The sequence below is a fragment of the Cannabis sativa genome, chromosome 9, assembly GCF_029168945.1.
Source record: "Cannabis sativa cultivar Pink pepper isolate KNU-18-1 chromosome 9, ASM2916894v1, whole genome shotgun sequence".
NCBI classification, from domain to species: Eukaryota; Viridiplantae; Streptophyta; class Magnoliopsida; order Rosales; family Cannabaceae; genus Cannabis; species Cannabis sativa.
In genome coordinates, this window is record NC_083609.1 from 10,764,043 (window position 1) to 10,780,526 (window position 16,484).

General features: G+C 40.1%; 2 protein-coding genes across 3 annotated transcripts; one reads left to right on the plus strand and one right to left on the minus strand.

Moving 5' to 3' along the window:
• The first annotated feature begins 7,202 nt into the window (after positions 1-7,202).
• On the plus strand, positions 7,203-8,829 carry LOC115722786 (photosystem II D1 precursor processing protein PSB27-H2, chloroplastic). 2 transcript variants are annotated; one of them, XM_030652112.2, is made up of 5 exons: positions 7,203-7,546; positions 7,634-7,721; positions 7,831-7,907; positions 8,034-8,440; positions 8,533-8,829. In XM_030652112.2, the coding sequence occupies exons 1-5, from the start codon at positions 7,321-7,323 to the stop codon at positions 8,668-8,670; spliced, it is 936 nt and encodes a 311-aa protein (XP_030507972.2). In that variant the 5' UTR covers positions 7,203-7,320; the 3' UTR covers positions 8,671-8,829. The 2 variants fall into 2 exon arrangements, with proteins under 2 accessions (XP_030507972.2, XP_030507971.2); XM_030652111.2 differs by having other exon boundaries at positions 7,205-7,546; positions 7,634-7,728; positions 8,014-8,440.
• On the minus strand, positions 8,805-11,891 carry LOC115722787 (imidazoleglycerol-phosphate dehydratase 1, chloroplastic). The gene is made up of 8 exons (XM_030652113.2): positions 11,514-11,891; positions 11,295-11,425; positions 10,834-10,938; positions 10,653-10,745; positions 10,078-10,152; positions 9,860-9,922; positions 9,652-9,761; positions 8,805-9,255 (listed from the first exon to the last, which is right to left on the minus strand). The coding sequence occupies exons 1-8, from the start codon at positions 11,737-11,739 to the stop codon at positions 9,228-9,230; spliced, it is 831 nt and encodes a 276-aa protein (XP_030507973.2). The 5' UTR covers positions 11,740-11,891; the 3' UTR covers positions 8,805-9,227.
• Positions 11,892-16,484: the final 4,593 nt, after the last annotated feature.

Sequence of the window (16,484 nt, forward strand, 5' to 3'; positions counted from 1 at the left end):
TCCAATCCGTGCCTCAAGCGCAGCATCAAGCTTCTTCTTCTTTTCCCGAAATCTGGCAATCAATTCCTCGGGTTTGGGATAAAAAGTAAGCTTGATACTCTGATCATTGGTGGCCCAAGCCATATAGACACCATCATCAAAGCGCTTCGGGCACCGGGCGCAGGAAACAGGAGAAAGGAGCTCGGCCCTCTTGGCCTTCCTGGTAGACTGATCTTTGTAATCCCTAAGCTCCTTCAACTCCGCAGCTAGAGCGGCCTTGGATTCGATATCCGACTGTTGAGTCTCCTCTGAAGACCTCACCTTGGCGGCCATTTCATCCAAAGCCTCCCTAGCCTCCCGGAGATCTCGCCTGGCCTTCTCGACAGCCTCGGTTTGAGCCCTTAGTTCCTCCTGATGGTGGGCCTCCATCCTGTCTCTCCGCTGGGCCTCGTCCCGGATCATGGCCTCCGCCTGGGCCTCCCTCCGTTTGGCCTCCTCTTCCTTGGCCTTGGCCGCTGCCTCCTGGTAGATCTGCCTCTCCGCTGTGAGGTCTTGGAGGACCTTCCTGACGTCGTTCATGTCCCCAAAGTCGGACAGAGCGAAGCCATGGTTTATGATGTTCCTGGAGAGGCGACCAGCCTCAGCAGCAAGCTGAACCATAACGAAGTATAAGGAAAAACTTCTCAAAGGAAGAAAACAAAATACAAACAACAAAAAGGAAACGCAAAAAGTTGCAAAGTACTTACCACTGTGAGAGAATGGCTGAGGTCCTGGACCTGGAAGATGGAGTTCAGGGAAGCACAAGTGGCAAACCGCTTGGGCGCACAACGTGTAAGCTGAGAAGCGAACTCACCGGTCATCTCCGCGGCAAAGGGAGCCAAAGTAGGCCCTAGGAGGGGACGGAACCAGTCCGTTAAGGGGTCCAGATTGAGGTTCCACGGATCATGATAGTCCGGGTGGTTGATGCTCGCCTCAACCTCAGCTCGCAGAATCCTCCTAAGAGCCTCCACTTCAGCATACCCCCGGGAGTACTCGTCCATAGCATAGTTGTGTTTGGCTATGCGAAGCTCCTGCCTCACCTCATCCCCCGGAATCGGGGTAAGATCAATGTGGGGAGGAGCAGGATTTTCCTCCATCGGGGAGACCCCGCCGTCTAGGCCATGGGCAGGAGTGTCGGCCCTCCGAGGCCTCTTCGGCTCGTCCTGGGCAATCATCTTGCCCTTACGCTTGCGAATCAGAGCCACTTCAGGCTCCTCCTCGTCCTCCTCTGCTACCTCCGGAGGGGCTTGAGGCTCTCCAGTACCCTCAACGGCTTCCTCCGAGAAGCCCCACCCTTTCCCTTGGCCTTCTCCCGGAAGCACCTCCTCGTCATCCACTAAGTCAATGGTTTCGGGGGGAACACCGGAAGGGACCTTCAAGGAAGGGGCCGGGGGAGAGGGGGTGAAAGCCGGAGGAGCCACGGGAGTATGAACCCCGGCAAGCTGTTCCAGGATGGCATCCATGGAGGTACCTGTTCCAAAAAATAAGCAAGTGTTAGAAGTTCGTGAGGAACTCTTATAAAAGATGCAGCAAATAAGCTACTCCTACCCGAACTTCCTAATTCGGCCCTAGCAAAGTCCTGAACTTTAATGCTGGCAGCATCATCTCCAAGATAACTGTCCGAGGGCCGAAACCAGCTGGACGCTATGTAAGCCGATGGACCTAAGGGAATAGGTTCCGGAGGGCCGGAGCCCATCCGGGACCGACCTAGGTAATCTCCTAAGTTCGTAAAATAAAATTCCTTCAAATGATCCCCCCACCGGGTCGACGGCATCTTAAACCTACGGAGACGCTCGTCGAACCCTATGGGCCTATGACTGGTATATTCATCAACGGAAGGAGCATAGCGAATTATCAAGGGAGACTTACCACCGGCACCGGAAGTGCTAGCACCGGGAGCACCCGAGTTTGGTTCGGAGGCTGAAGGCTGAGGCCGAGAAGTCTGATTCTCAGAAGAACCTTCAAGACGAAGGGGCCTCCCGGCGGAAGGACCCCCAATCTCTTCTTGAAGTATCTTGTCAAAAAATTTTGCCTCGGACTTCCCGCCAATGGCTTGGCTCCTTCGCACCACCGGACTCCCCACGCGAAGCCCTCTCCCAGAGGCAGCCTGGGCCTTAGAGTACGCCTTCTCCTGGGCCTTCCGGTAGAGATAATCTTGGTACTTCTTCTCTGTCGTGGCAATGAGCTCATCCCGGAAGGCCTTCTCCGCAACCGGTGCCCTCACATTGGGGCAGATGACCCGTGAGAGGTTGGAGTCATCCACGGATTGATGAGAAAGGATAAGTTTGGCCTTCCTACAATTCTCCGTGGTGACCAGGCCCCCGACATCAAGATCGGCGTGGTCGTAGGAGGCGAAGGCTTGGGCCCTTCGAAGGAAAGCCTGAGTGGGAAGCGTCCGCTGGTAAGGTGGGATCCGCACCCACTCCGTGAGAAGCTCCGGGTGGTCCACGGCCACGAACCGGACGAGAAGAAAAAGCGGTGGCGGTACTCCTTAACATGAGTCTGCCTATTATATGGAACCACCCCCTCGTTAGCAGGGTGGATCCGGAACCCATAAAAACCATCCTTAAGTTTGTCCCCTTTCTTGGGGACGGATACAAGTTCATAAAAATATAAAATTTCCGCCGGGCTGGGAGACCCCCAGCCACAGGCGGTGTAAAAAATGAATAAGCCTGAGAGCAGGCGGTAAGCTTGAGGAATAAGTTGGTATGGCGCAAGGCCGAAAAATACAAGAAAATTCACAAAGTAATCTTGGAGCGGGAGCATGGCACCGGCCATCAAATGGGTCTGACTCCAAGCCCCGAAACCGTCATAGTTGTGATTGGGCGTCTCCGAGTCACGAGGAGGCCGGTGGAAGGTCCCTGAGGTAGAGGGTTTGATCCCAGCCACATTAATAATGTTCTCCAGCTGGTGAGGACAAGTCAGGGTCGATCGAAGCTCAGCCGCTTCCCAACCAGTTGCACGGGACTTGTACCCCTCCTGGGCAACGGGTCCCAGAGAAACTTCCTCCAGCGTGGCCATACTTTTCCCTTTATTCTTTGAAGATTTCGAGCCAGAAGCAGACATTTTATGTTCTGAGAAAAACAAAAGGGAAAAAGAAAAACCCAGCAGTTAGGTCCCATACCAAACCCTAAATCAAGAAAAAGGGAGTGGGGGTCCCCTAACCGCTGGAAAGAGGCCCCCTCCGGACACGTGTCACCTGGGAAACTCTGGAGAGAATTCCTCAACAAGTGTCGGGTGCAATGAAATCGCAGAAAGTGGTTTCGCAAAAAGAAAAAAAAAAAAGAGAAAAGCCATCTTATGCCCTAAGCAACTGTTAAGCGAAGAACACATTGCCCTCTTCAAACAGAACTGTATAACTACAACAGGGGCATGATAAATGGCGATTCCACAACTAATGCAGTAAACATAAAACAGAACTCGAAGAACTTAAACACTCACACACCCAGAAGCCTCTAAGTGCGAACCCAGAAAACGAACGAAGTAAATATAAGCATGTTATTATCTAAGGATGCAAGAAACTTACAGTCGATCGTTGAACTGGAGGTACTGAAGGTGGTTGAGTGAGAGTTGAGAAGCACTGGCAAAATCAAACACTGGAAAATTGAATAAAGTGTCTGGGTATTAAGACAGTTCGTGCTACTTTGAGGAATTTTCTCTAGGAAATTCGAGCGAGAAATGGCAAGGAATGGAAAGTAACCGAAATGAAGGAAAGGTGGTGGCTTTTATAGGCAAAAGTGCATGAGGAACAGGCGTCTTCACCTACCAATCGCACGGTGGGGGAAACGCACGATTCGAATTCCCAAAGATCAACGGACCAGATCAATCTACCATTAAGGCGGTGGAAACGTTTGAGTATCCGTCTGACACCATCAATGCGCCGCATCAATCATGGGGCGTGAAACGAATCGACCTCTGCAAAAGCGATTCGCTGCATTTAATGCCATTATCAGACACGCCTCCACGCGCCCCCAAGTCGTATCAGAAGACCGAGGAGGCGGCTGGAAACATTCCTGCAAAAAGCAAATCGCTGCATTAAATGACATCATTTAATTTGCCCCCACGCGCTCGAGGCTCGAGCTAGGGAAACGAGGGGTCAACCGGAGACACTTGAGCAAGCCTTGGTTTATTTTTACTAAGTAAACAAGGCTTGGGGGGTAAATGTTGCTCCAGAATTCGCCCAAAATACGTGGACCAGTCGAGAAGGGACACGTGGATCAGATAACTTGGAAAGATTTGCTAAGTCTTTTTATGCCACTAGGAAGCGCTATTAGCATGGGTCCCGGAGGAGACACCCGGAGTACAAGGTACTCCAGGAAGCTAGTATAGCATGAAGGCTCTCCGGGACATGTCAGGTCTCTCCCGAGCAATCAAGTCGCATTTAATGCTGCATGGGAGGAAGCGTGTTGGGACTGTAACACGCAATAAAGTCTGACGGCACAACCCCCGAACGAAATGGGCTACAGTAATGATCATTTAAGTCTAGCGACGGCTACTCTGCGAAGAGTCACATCAATCACAAGACAAAAAGGACATTCTCCATAAAAACCCTACAGCACCTAGGGATTTGACCATGCATCACCCATGGTATATTCATCGGAAATGCCCAACTTTATGGATACTTACAGATACATGTGTAAGAACAATTCTAGGGATTACCCCACCAAAACACTATAAATACCCCCTCAAAGCTCATTTAATGGGGTCGAGAATCTTGGTTGCAAAAGAGCAAGAAGAGAAAAAACTCACCAAGAACATTCTCTGTATTTAAGAGAAAAACATTCTCTCAAGTGTAGAATCTGTATTAAATACATCCATTAATAGCAGTGGCTCGTGGACTAAGGCTCATTAACGCCCCAACCACGTAAAAAATCTCCATCTCACTTTCTTACAGCTCCTTACTATAATTATATTTTAATAGTTGCCGAAAACCTCGGTCAACAGTTAGCATCATAGAGAGGATAAAAAATAATATTATATGAGAATTTAATAAAAGTAAGGACTATATGTATTAAATAATTATTATATTAAGGGATAATTGCGGCAAAAGTCCCCAAAAACTTAGAGTTGATGCAGATTAGTCCCCAACCTCAAAAATTGGCGGTAATAGTCCCCAAGGTGGCATTTTCTGTAAGTCCGTTGGTCCTTTTTTTAACTGATCCGTTAAATTCAAGTAAAGTGCCACATGTCAATTTTTTATTGGTCCAAATAATAATTTTAATTAAAAAAATTAAAATAAAATAAAAAATTAAAAAATATATTTTAAAATTATAAATTTATGTTATTTTATTTTATTTTATATTTTTGTTTTGATTTTTTTTTTCTTATTCATCTTCTTCAACCAAGTTCGACCGGAGCATCACCACAACCGCAACCACATCCCGACTGCCAGCATTCCCAACCAACCCCAGCCAGCCCTAGCCACCCCCACTTCAACCCCGATGTTGTCAGTCGGCCACCAAAAATCAAGCCATTTTAAAACAGTTTTTTTAAAGTAAATAAAATATTCCTAAATAAACCATATGATATGAGTGTGAAAAACCATTGAATTCGATTTCTAAAAGCAAGAAGAAAATCAAACAAAATGCAGCAGAGGATGGGACATGCTTCTCTCTCTATCTCTCTATTTATATTTTTTTTTCCTGGGTTTGCGTTATCTTTAGCTTTCAATAATGGAAAGCAACGAAAGAGACAAACCAAAAGTACATATAGATGAATCAAATTATATTTTGATGAATAGAAATTAGGGAAAGAAATTAGAAAAGAAAATATCACAATTTTATAATATGAAATAACAAACACTACATTCTTATTTAAAAACAACACTATATTTTGGGTTTTTTTTTTCTGTCAAAAACAAACATGCAACACCAGTTTGTACCAGACCAAAATTTCAAAATCCCCAGGTCCCAAAACCCAGTTCTCCCTCCTGTCCGATCTCATGAGCCCACCCTTTCTCTATCTCGTCTTTATCTCTTCTCGTCGAACAGCCACGCCCAAATCTGACGCCGGCCATTATCGGTCCTGCAAGCTTGAAATGAATCCAGAAAAATCGCAACCCGAACCCCGACATTCCACCCTCGAGCCCCTTTCCTGTCCGTCTTTCTCCTTTTCTCCTTCTCGGATGTGCGCGACAGTGGTGGTGCTCCGGTCACTGCAGACCATGAATGGAGGCCACAAATCGTGGTGGAGCTCCGGCTGAACTCTCGTGTTTGGCTGGGATGATGAAAAAGATGAACAAGAAAAAAAATGGAAAAAAAGAAAAGAAAAGAAAAATATATAATATAATAAAATAAAATAAATTTATAATTTTAAAATATAGTTTTTAATTTTTTATTTTATTTTAATTTTTTTTAATTAAAATTATTATTTGGACCAATAAAAAATTGACACGTGGCACTTTATTTGAGTTTAACGGATCAGTTAAAAAAGGGACCAACGGACTTACAGAAAATGTCACCTTGGGGACTATTACCGCCAATTTTTGAGGTTGGGGACTAATCTGCATCAACTCTAAGTTTTTGGGGACTTTTGCCGCAATTATCCCTTATATTAATTAAATATTATTATTTTTGATATGTAATTACAAAATGTAATTATACCCAAATCTCATAGGGATAAGCTGAGAATTACATTTTTCTATTACACATTAACCAAATATAACTGTAAAATAATTTTATAATTAAAGTATTAAATATAAACTCACATAATTTATCAAAATTATAATCTCTAACGCACATAATGAAAATATGACCTATAAAATTAGGTATAAGTTAAAGAGTAATAAAAGAAATATAAAAATTAAAATAGCAAATGAAAAGTGGGTATAAAGTATAAAATCTTCATGAGAATTGGAGAGAGTAATTAAGACCTCTTAACTAACTCTAATTACACAGTTATGAGAAATACTAATCAGGTTGCTCAAATTCCTAATCCTATTTTCTCTGTTGTTGTAAACGATCTTCAGTTTTAATAACAGTGAAATTTTTCAAAAAAAAAAAAAAAAAAACTAACTCTAATTACACAATTATTGCGTAATTAAGTAACCAAATAAACACGTTAAACTCAGTCAAAATATAACTAAATTACCTAGTATATATATTTATATGAAAAACACAAAAAAGGTACGAGTTAACTGCTATTTTTGGAAAATACCAGAATTACATTTATGTGTGAAGAAGTGGTATTTTTGTTAGAAAAAGCCCAGACCCCAAAATAAACTTGAGAGGGAAAGAGTTCACTTCACCCTCGGCCGTATTCCTGAACTTGCTTCACTTTCAGTTGTCTTCTTCTCCTTCACTCATGGACCTTTATTTGGCCACAACTGCTCCTCTTCTCAGCTCTCCAACTCCATCTCTGCCACTCCATTCATCCACACCTAGGGTTTCTTACAGGCCTCTCTCATTTTTCACTTTCGGAAAACACTCGAATTGGAGCAAGCTCACATATATGGATTCTCAATTAACCCCTCGTGCCTCTCGAAACGATGACAATGGTTCTACTTTAATCACTTCCCACATTGATTCCGGTAATTTTACTGACATTAATCATTTGCTCTTCAGCTTACAAATTTTGTTTCTTTATTTAATTTTGATATTGGTTTTTTATTCTTAAGGCTCAGAAACTCGAACTGGGGAAGTCAAAATGGTGACTAAGGAGACCAATGTTTCGGTCAAAATAAACTTCCTTGATCTAATGCTAATGTTAGATGTAACTAAATTTTTTCCCCCTAATTTTTTATTCTTTTTCATTTGCATTTGACATTTGTAAGCATTATTTACACTAAATATTTTGCTTTTGGCTGTGTACCAGCTTGCTGGAAAAAACTCTCATCATATTATTGAGGCAACCTTCAAAGTATTTGCCAGGGCTATTCGGCAAGCAACAGGGTCTGATGTCACTGTTTGCTTTAAATACCACAATAATTCTTATTCACATGTTGATGATTTTCCTACTCAAAGATTTCCCTCATTAGAACATCTTGTTTCTTGACAGTTCTTTTGCCAACATGTCAGATAAATCATGTCATGTTGTAATACCATCACAAGAAGTTTCACTGAATAGCCGAAGAGCTCTAGTGTGTGGTGTTGCTTCTGTCTTGGCCATTATAAACTTCAATTGTGGCTCGGTTCCATCAATGGCATGGGCTGAAGACAAGTCAACTGAGCAAGAAGAGGAAGATAATGCAGGGGTTATAGGGGCCATCAAATCACTGTTTGATCCAAATGAGAAAACTAAGTCTGGAAAAGAGTTACCTAAGGGCTACCTGAAATCAGCAAGAGAAGTGGTCAAAAATCTCCGGGAGTCGCTGAAGGAAGATCCTAAAGACAATGCCAAGTTTAGACGTACTGCTGATGCCGCCAAGGAATCTATTAGAGAGTATTTGAGCAATTGGAGGGGACAACAAGCTGTGGCTCAAGAGGTATTGTTTTCCATAAACCTATTGCAGTCCTCTCGCAGTCCCATTTGAGCTTTTTTCGATTTTATGTCACTAAAAGACTGGCTTATTGGCAGGAATCTTATGTTGTTCTTGAGAAAGCAATCAGATCGTTGGCGAGCTTTTACTCGAAGGCAGGCCCCTCAGCTGCCATGCCAGAGGATGTTAAAACTGAAATATTGAATGATCTAGATACAGCGGAAGAGTCTTTATAGCCAATTATATAGCTGAAGTGATTAAGATTACTAAAGTGTATGTATCAGTATTACTAAAATTATCCAAGCTCAAACATTCCTAATCAAACTTCTGTGTTGAACTAAATCTTGTTGTGAAGCTAAGAAATAAGATATTTATTTTTCCTGGTGAAATAAAAAGCACTAGAATGAGGATCAGAATGTATACAGCATACATTATTCACTAATTCAACGCTGGAAACTTCTCATTATTACATCCAAAACAAACTGATACAATGATAAAAATCTCAACACCAATAATTAAGCTCCCACAAAGTTATATAATACAACAATGAGAACAAGATACAGGCTCAAGAAAATGATAGCAATAGTAAATATCTTTGTGAAGTACTATCCTAATTATTTGAGCAGCCATCTTACGTTCTTATCCATGGAAAATTAATCAGAAGCTTCCGCCAGGCTGCCCAGACTCCCTTGCCAACATATCAAATAGAATCAGTCCTTTTATAAGATGATGACAAAGGGTATGCACTTTTGTCATTGAGCTTTGGCATAGCCTATGATTGAATGTGTAGGTATCAAGAACGTGATAGAACACCTTTGGAACTGCATAAGATGAAAAGTACACATTGTTATCATTAATCCACCGAAATTGCAAGGTGAACCCATCATAGTGACAGCACAATTAAAAGTGATATGAAATTAAACAGTAAAAAGTGTGTACAAGTTTTATGTGTCTAGCATTACTCTTTTATATAAACCTTTCGGTGGTTCTCTAATTTCCACCAACTTATCTATTCAGAGATTTAACTGGAATCACAGCCTACAGGTATCACAGCATTCTTATTTTGGCCTTTCAAAAAAATTGTACAGTTTAATGAAAAATAAGTAGGATGTCTTTTTCAGCCTTCCCAGACACCAATAATAGGTTGCAACTTGATTGAAAATTACAAACATTTAACCATAATTAAACTATTTTGGTAAGTAACAGTGACATCAAACCTTGGTACAGTTCCCAGGCGACGGGGGTCGTACTCTGTAGCTTGCCGAAGAGCCCTGGCAAATGCTTTAAATGTTGCTTCAATTATATGATGAGAGTTTTTTCCAGCAAGCTGGTACGCGGCCAAAAGCAAAACAGTTAGTGGAGATAAAATGAAGGGGCAAAACTTATGCGTGTAAAATATGATGCTTACAAATGTCAAATAATTACCTGCCGAATGTGAAGTGTCATACCAGAAGTATTCACCAATGACTGGAAAAAATGCTCCACCAGCTATTTTAAATTTGTACAAAACAAAATTCAAATATCTATTTAAAAAGGAAAAGAAGAAGAAGAATAGAGATACTGGGGGAAATTTCAACATTGCTATAGCTGAAGGAAACAGATGGAGGAATATGAAACCGCCATGCATATGTAGACGAGGTTACCTGAGTGTCGTATGTTCCAACTCTCTGGGTAGGGATTTGCAAATCGTAACCCAAATATGGTCGACCAGATAAATCCTAAACAATAAACAATATACTCTGAGTTCAAATAATATTTCTAGTTTCTACTTTGAAAAGTCATTTGAGATTAGGAGTTAAATACTTTCTGATTAATGGCAAAGTTAAACTGGATAATGTGATTGTCCATAACTATTGTATAATATTGCGCATGAGAATCTTGCTATAAATTGATAGAAGTAACAGTTAGCAATGTTTGGCTGGACAAGAGAATCCTCACTAATTTATAATATATATCTAAAACCCACCTATTTACATGGGTTTCATATTACCCAAAGGTAAAAGTGAACATTATGGGATTCACTTGTTTGGGCTTTAAAAAGAAAAGAAGATGAAATAGCAATGTAATGCCATGTCTCGTGAAAAGGCATAATCACGAGCATAAAATTGACACCCCCAATAAACACTGCCTTTACAATCTAAAGAATTTGTAATTCAATTTCACCATTCTAAATACCCTATTAGCTTAAAGATTATTAACAAAATGACATAGACCATACCAGCGAGACATGTATCAGTGCTTCATCTAGAGGAGCCGAGAAGTCACCAAACCGATAAATTCCTTTCCTATCACCAAGTGCCTTCAGCAATGCCTGTAAAAAGAGCATACTAACCCATTCAAACTCTATGATTGAAGCACAAAAATATCTCATTTCCATATCAAAATTGATGTTTTAATACCGTTCCAATAGCTAGAGCAACATCTTCATTTGTATGATGATCATCAATGTGGATGTCACCAGTTGCTTTAACATGCACATCAAATAGCCCATGCGAAGCAAGTTGCTAAGCAAACAAATACAGACAAACTTTTAGGAACCAAAATTCAAAATATACTAAAATGTGATCAAATCCTCAGTGCATATCATATTATTCAAAGTAGAAAACTAAATTAAATTTCAATTACACAATACAAATATTAAGCAGCTTAGTTTAAGGAAACTTGGGTAACAGTGAACTATTCTAATGACAGAGCAAAATCTCATCAAAATCATCGAGATTAGGCAAGAAGAGGCATAAACCAGCAAAGATAAACCTCTTTGTCAAAGTTAACCAAATGGAAAGAATCAAATTTAACACATAAAAATAAGACAAAATCAATAGCTAAAGAAAATGTATTATAGGGAAAAAAAATTAGTTACATCTAACATATGATCAAGGAAGGGAATGCCAGTATTACTATCAGCAATCCCAGAACCGTCCAAGTTTATTTTTACGGAAACATTGGTCTCCTTAGTCACCCTTTTGACTTCCCCAGTTCGAGCCTCCGAGCCTTGAAGAATTGAAAACCAATATCAAAATTAAAGAAAGAAACACAATTTGTAAGTTAAAGAACAAATGATTAATGTCAGTAACATTACCAGAATCAAGGTGGGAAGTGGTGAAAATAGAACCATTGTCGTCGTTTCGAGAAGCACAAGGGGTCAATTGAGAATCCATATATGTGAGCTTGCTCCAATTCGAGTGTTTTCCGAAAGTGAAAAGTGAGAGAGGCCTGTAAGAAACCCTAGGTGTGGATGAATGGAGTGGCAGAGATGGGATTGGAGAGCTGAGAAGACCAGCAGTTGTGGCTGCAGAAAGCTCCATGAGTGAAGGAGAACAAGGCAACTGAAAGTGAAGCAAGCTGAGGAGTACGGCCGAGGGTGTCAACCCATTTCCCTCTTCATCTTTATTTTGGGTCTGGGCTTTGTTACACTTTCCAAAAATACCATTTCTTCGCAAATAAATTTAATTATGGTATTTTACAAAAAAAAATAACAGTGAAACTTTATGAGAGACCACTCCCATCACCTTCTCTACTTTTTTTTTAAACAATCACCTTCTCTACTTTACATCACTAAAATATCATTTTCACACTATTTTACATCAAATTTTTACAGCATACCATACCATTTTTTTAAGAGAAAATATGCCCTTAAGGAAAGAGGAGAGACTCAAGATTGTAAGGGTCATTACCAATTCAAATTGCAGCTTCATCTAGGCCCAAAGCAAGCTTTGCTAGATTATGGGCGAAAGTGTTTGCCGTACATTCATCGGTGTCACACTTTCTATATGCTGATGATAGTGCTTTTTCTGTCGTGCGAATCGTCAATCTTCAATATCAATTAAGAGAGTCCTAGACATCTATAGCAAGGCATTAGGTTAATTAATCAATCCTGATAAATGTGTGCTCTCTTTCTTAACTAATACAAGACATTGGGATGAAGCTTTTTTTCAACAATTACTCAACATGCCGATTCAACTTTGCCATGAGGAATATCTTGGATTACCATCTTTTGCTGGACGAGACAAAATGAAACTCTTTAGTGGTATCACATATAAAATATGGAAACTCTTAGTAGTTGGAAGGAACAATTATTCTCAGTTGGGGGGGGGGGGGGGAAGGAAGTTCTTTTGAAAGTTGTGGTACAAGCCACTCCTACATATGCAATGAGTTGTTTCAAATTGCCTACTACATTGTGCAATCAAATTGAAAGTATGATGGCTAATTTCTCGTGGGGTTCTACATCATTTGGGAATTCAATCCATTGGAAAAACTGGAACTCCCTTTGTAAAGCCAAAATACATGGTGGTCTAGGATTTCGCAACTTCATCCATTTTAACCAAGCACTCCTGGGCAAACAAGCTTAGAGGTTGTTGGAATTTCCTAACTCTCTTCTCAACCATATCTTGCACCATGGATACTTCCTAAATGGTCATTTTCTTAGAGCTAAATCGGGAACTTGTCCATCTTTAACATGGAAGAGTATAGTCTGGGGAAATGAACTTTTAGTGAAATGAATTCGATGGCGAGTAGGTGCAGGTGATTCTATCAATTGTAAGAAGGATCTATGGCTCTCTGGCCACACACGATTCAATCCCTACTGCTTTATAAGTTCAAATCCTGATCTGCAAGTTTCTAATCTCATTGATCATAATAGAATATGGGATTTAACGGCTCTATCATCCAACTTTTGCCAAGCTGACATCAGTAGAATACTCACCATCCCTCTAAGTGTCTTTCCCACACCTGATGTCATGATATGGAACAATACTACCTCCGAGCTTTACACGGTCAAATCAGGGTACCAATTTGCTACATACAAGTTGAACAACGAGATACAACCAGTAGCAAATCCCTTGAAAATAGGTGGACAGTTTTTGGAAGTTAAACATCCCTTCTAAGCTTCGCATATTTGTTTGGAAAGCCTTCCATAATGCACTACCTATTGCAGTAGAACTACACCGAAGACATATTGCTGAAGCACCAATTTGTAGGGGTGTTCATCAAACCGCCCAAACCGCTCAAACCGCCCGCACCGCAAAAAAAATGCGGTTTGAAATTCTTTGCGGTGCGGTCGCGATTTGAATTTTTCCTAAATCGCGCGGTGCGGTGCGATTTGCGATTTTAAATTGTTAATATGCGGTTCAAACCGCACCGCACCACACATTATAAAAATACCAATTTTTATATTTATTTAGGTCCAATATGTGAATGTTCAACTCAAAGTCCACTAATTATTGTATTGTTGACACTTATTTTTTTTTTTTCATATTTATATTGAAGCCTTATGGTATTTTGACAAGTTTTGCTCAAAGTTTGTTGTATTTGTGATAGTTTAATTATTTAGTGATAGTCCAAACCGCATAAACCGCATAAACCGCACCGCACCGCACTATTTTTTGTGGTGCGATTTTTGCGGGTTTTTAGTTTCGCGGTGCAGGTGCAGTTTGGGAATTTGGAAAAACTGCACGTGCGGGTTGGTTTGAAAAAATGGTCAAAAACCCGCACCGCGAACACCCCTACCAATTTGTACGTTGTGCAAAAAACAAAAGGAAACCATCAACCATGCTCTTTTTTTCTGCACACGGGCCAATGAGGTGTGGCGTCTCACACAGTTGTCTCTAAATTTCAAGCTTGTTGCAACGACATCATGTGAAGAGTTTCTTCTTTTTGTAGTAGCCAACACCTCAACATCAGAGCTTGAATTGTTTCTAGTTCTTTGTTGGGGTATAACCGTATGAAAGGAATGCTGAATTTCATGGAAAACCAGCAAAAAATCCACCTGTAATTGCTCGATTTGCAGCTGATTATTTGGCCAAATATCAGGCTGCTAGGATGCTAGTGATTAAACCTCAGCCATCTTCCAATGATGCTACATCTCCACCTGCAGCGTCGACAACTCATACAGTGAAGCCCCCTTGGATTGCACCTCCAACAGAGAAGTTCAAACTCAGCACTAATGCAACCGTGGATAAAATGAATGAGATTGTTGGCATTGGTGCTGTATTAAGGGATTCACATGGCTCAGTCGTTGCAGCTTTATCAAAACCAATCACAAACTGTTACAAACTAGAGGAAATGGAGGCTCTTGGCCTTGCGCTTGCTCTACAGTGGCTCCTGTCTCACAATCTTTCAGTAGACTACATCGAAATAGACTCAATGTTGGTGGTTCAAGGACTTAAAGCTGCTCCGAATTGTAATTCAACATTTCATACTATTCTGAAAGATGTAAACTTTTTAGTATCCTTTTTCCCACAAGCACAGATCTCTCATGTGTCTAGATCTGCTAATACTTATGCCCATGTTCTCGCTAAGTTTGCTCTTACGGTGGATACTAATGTTGGATATATTTTACCAGGATCTAGATTTATTAACAAGTATGTTTCATTAACATCCTAATATGAATTCTAAAACAATGAAATAAACACATATAAAGTTTAGTAAACCTTACATTGGGTGCAGCGGAATATAATGACTCCTTCCGTTCAGATATCTAGCCCTTGATTCCTTTCTGTAGCAGAACATTATCAATATCTGAACCTGGATCTCTTTCTCTCCTTCCTTTGATGCTGAATCTCCTTCTTGTTGGTTGATTTTCCACAGTCTTACACACTATGATTGAGATACCACTTGATGTGTGTGGGCACTCACTCATTCACTCAAGGATTTCGAAAATAGAAGAAGAAAAGAAGAAGGGAGTGGCGGCTAGAAAAATTTCTGTGAAGGAATGAGATGTATCATCTTTTTCTGAAGCCATCACTACCTATTTATAGGTAACCACCTAGGTTTAAGAGAATTATTTGACATTAAAATAATGAAAAAATAAATGATAAAAGCCTACAATAGTGGCCGGCCTGGGCTTTGGATAATGGGCCTCACTTATGCAATTTTGCTGTTTTATTATTTCTGCATCTCATTTTCTCAAAAACGTCAATTTTCAAATTCAACCATTTAAATGCCAATTCTAATTATTTAATAACTAAAAATTAATTATTAAATAATATTGTCATTTAATATATTTATTAATTAGACATATAAAGTCTCTTAATTAATAAATAAACCTAGAATCTCTTTTCTTTACAATTTCGCCCTTGCTTAGTGAAAATTCACAAAGTAGACATAGTCTAACTTTAGAATTATAATTGATTAATTAAAATCAATTAATTGAGTCTTACAAGCAGTATGGTCTCAACTAGTATGGGGACCATGGGTCTATATATCCGAGCTTCCAATAAGTAGATCAAGAATTTATATCTTAAATTCACTGACTTATTAATTCTTCGTTGAATCCACGCATAGAACTTAGAATTGCACTCTCAGTATATAGAACGCTCTATATGTTCCACGATATAGATACGTCATTAGTTATCCATTGCTATAACCCTAATGTGATCAATGATCCTATGTATAGATGATTTACACTGTAAAGGGATTAAATTACCGTAACACCCTACAATGTATTTTATCCTTAAAATACTTAACCCTGTATAAATGATATTTCAGCTAAGTGAAATGAGATCTCCATCATTTATTTTCGTATGGTTAAGCTCGAAGGAAATCATCCTTTACTTTCTATTCGTCAGATAGAAGCTATAGATTCCATATTTATGTTAGCGCTCTCACTCAATTGCACTACCGTGTTCCCAAAATGTACGTATCACCTGACCCAAAAGTAGGCTTAACTAACAAATCAAAGAACACGAATAACACTCTTGAGATTGAACCTAATCATATCAGGATTAAGATCATTTAATCTAGGATCAACATGTGATATTGAATTGAATAGATATTACGGTAAATTCTAATATATCTAATCAAAGTTCAATATCGGTCCCTTCCAATGTATACTCCATACATCCGATGCTGGTAAACTTTGTCAATGTCCTGGAAAGGACATAACACTTATCCAAGGTGTAAGAATACCTATCGCTGATTATACCATGTCAGTCTAAATCTAGTGTTCTGACAAATCAGGGAATAAACTTTCGAACATATAATTAAGATTATATTCCACTGTGTTGACAACACTATAATCATTAACAAATTGATATGTTATGGACTTAAATAG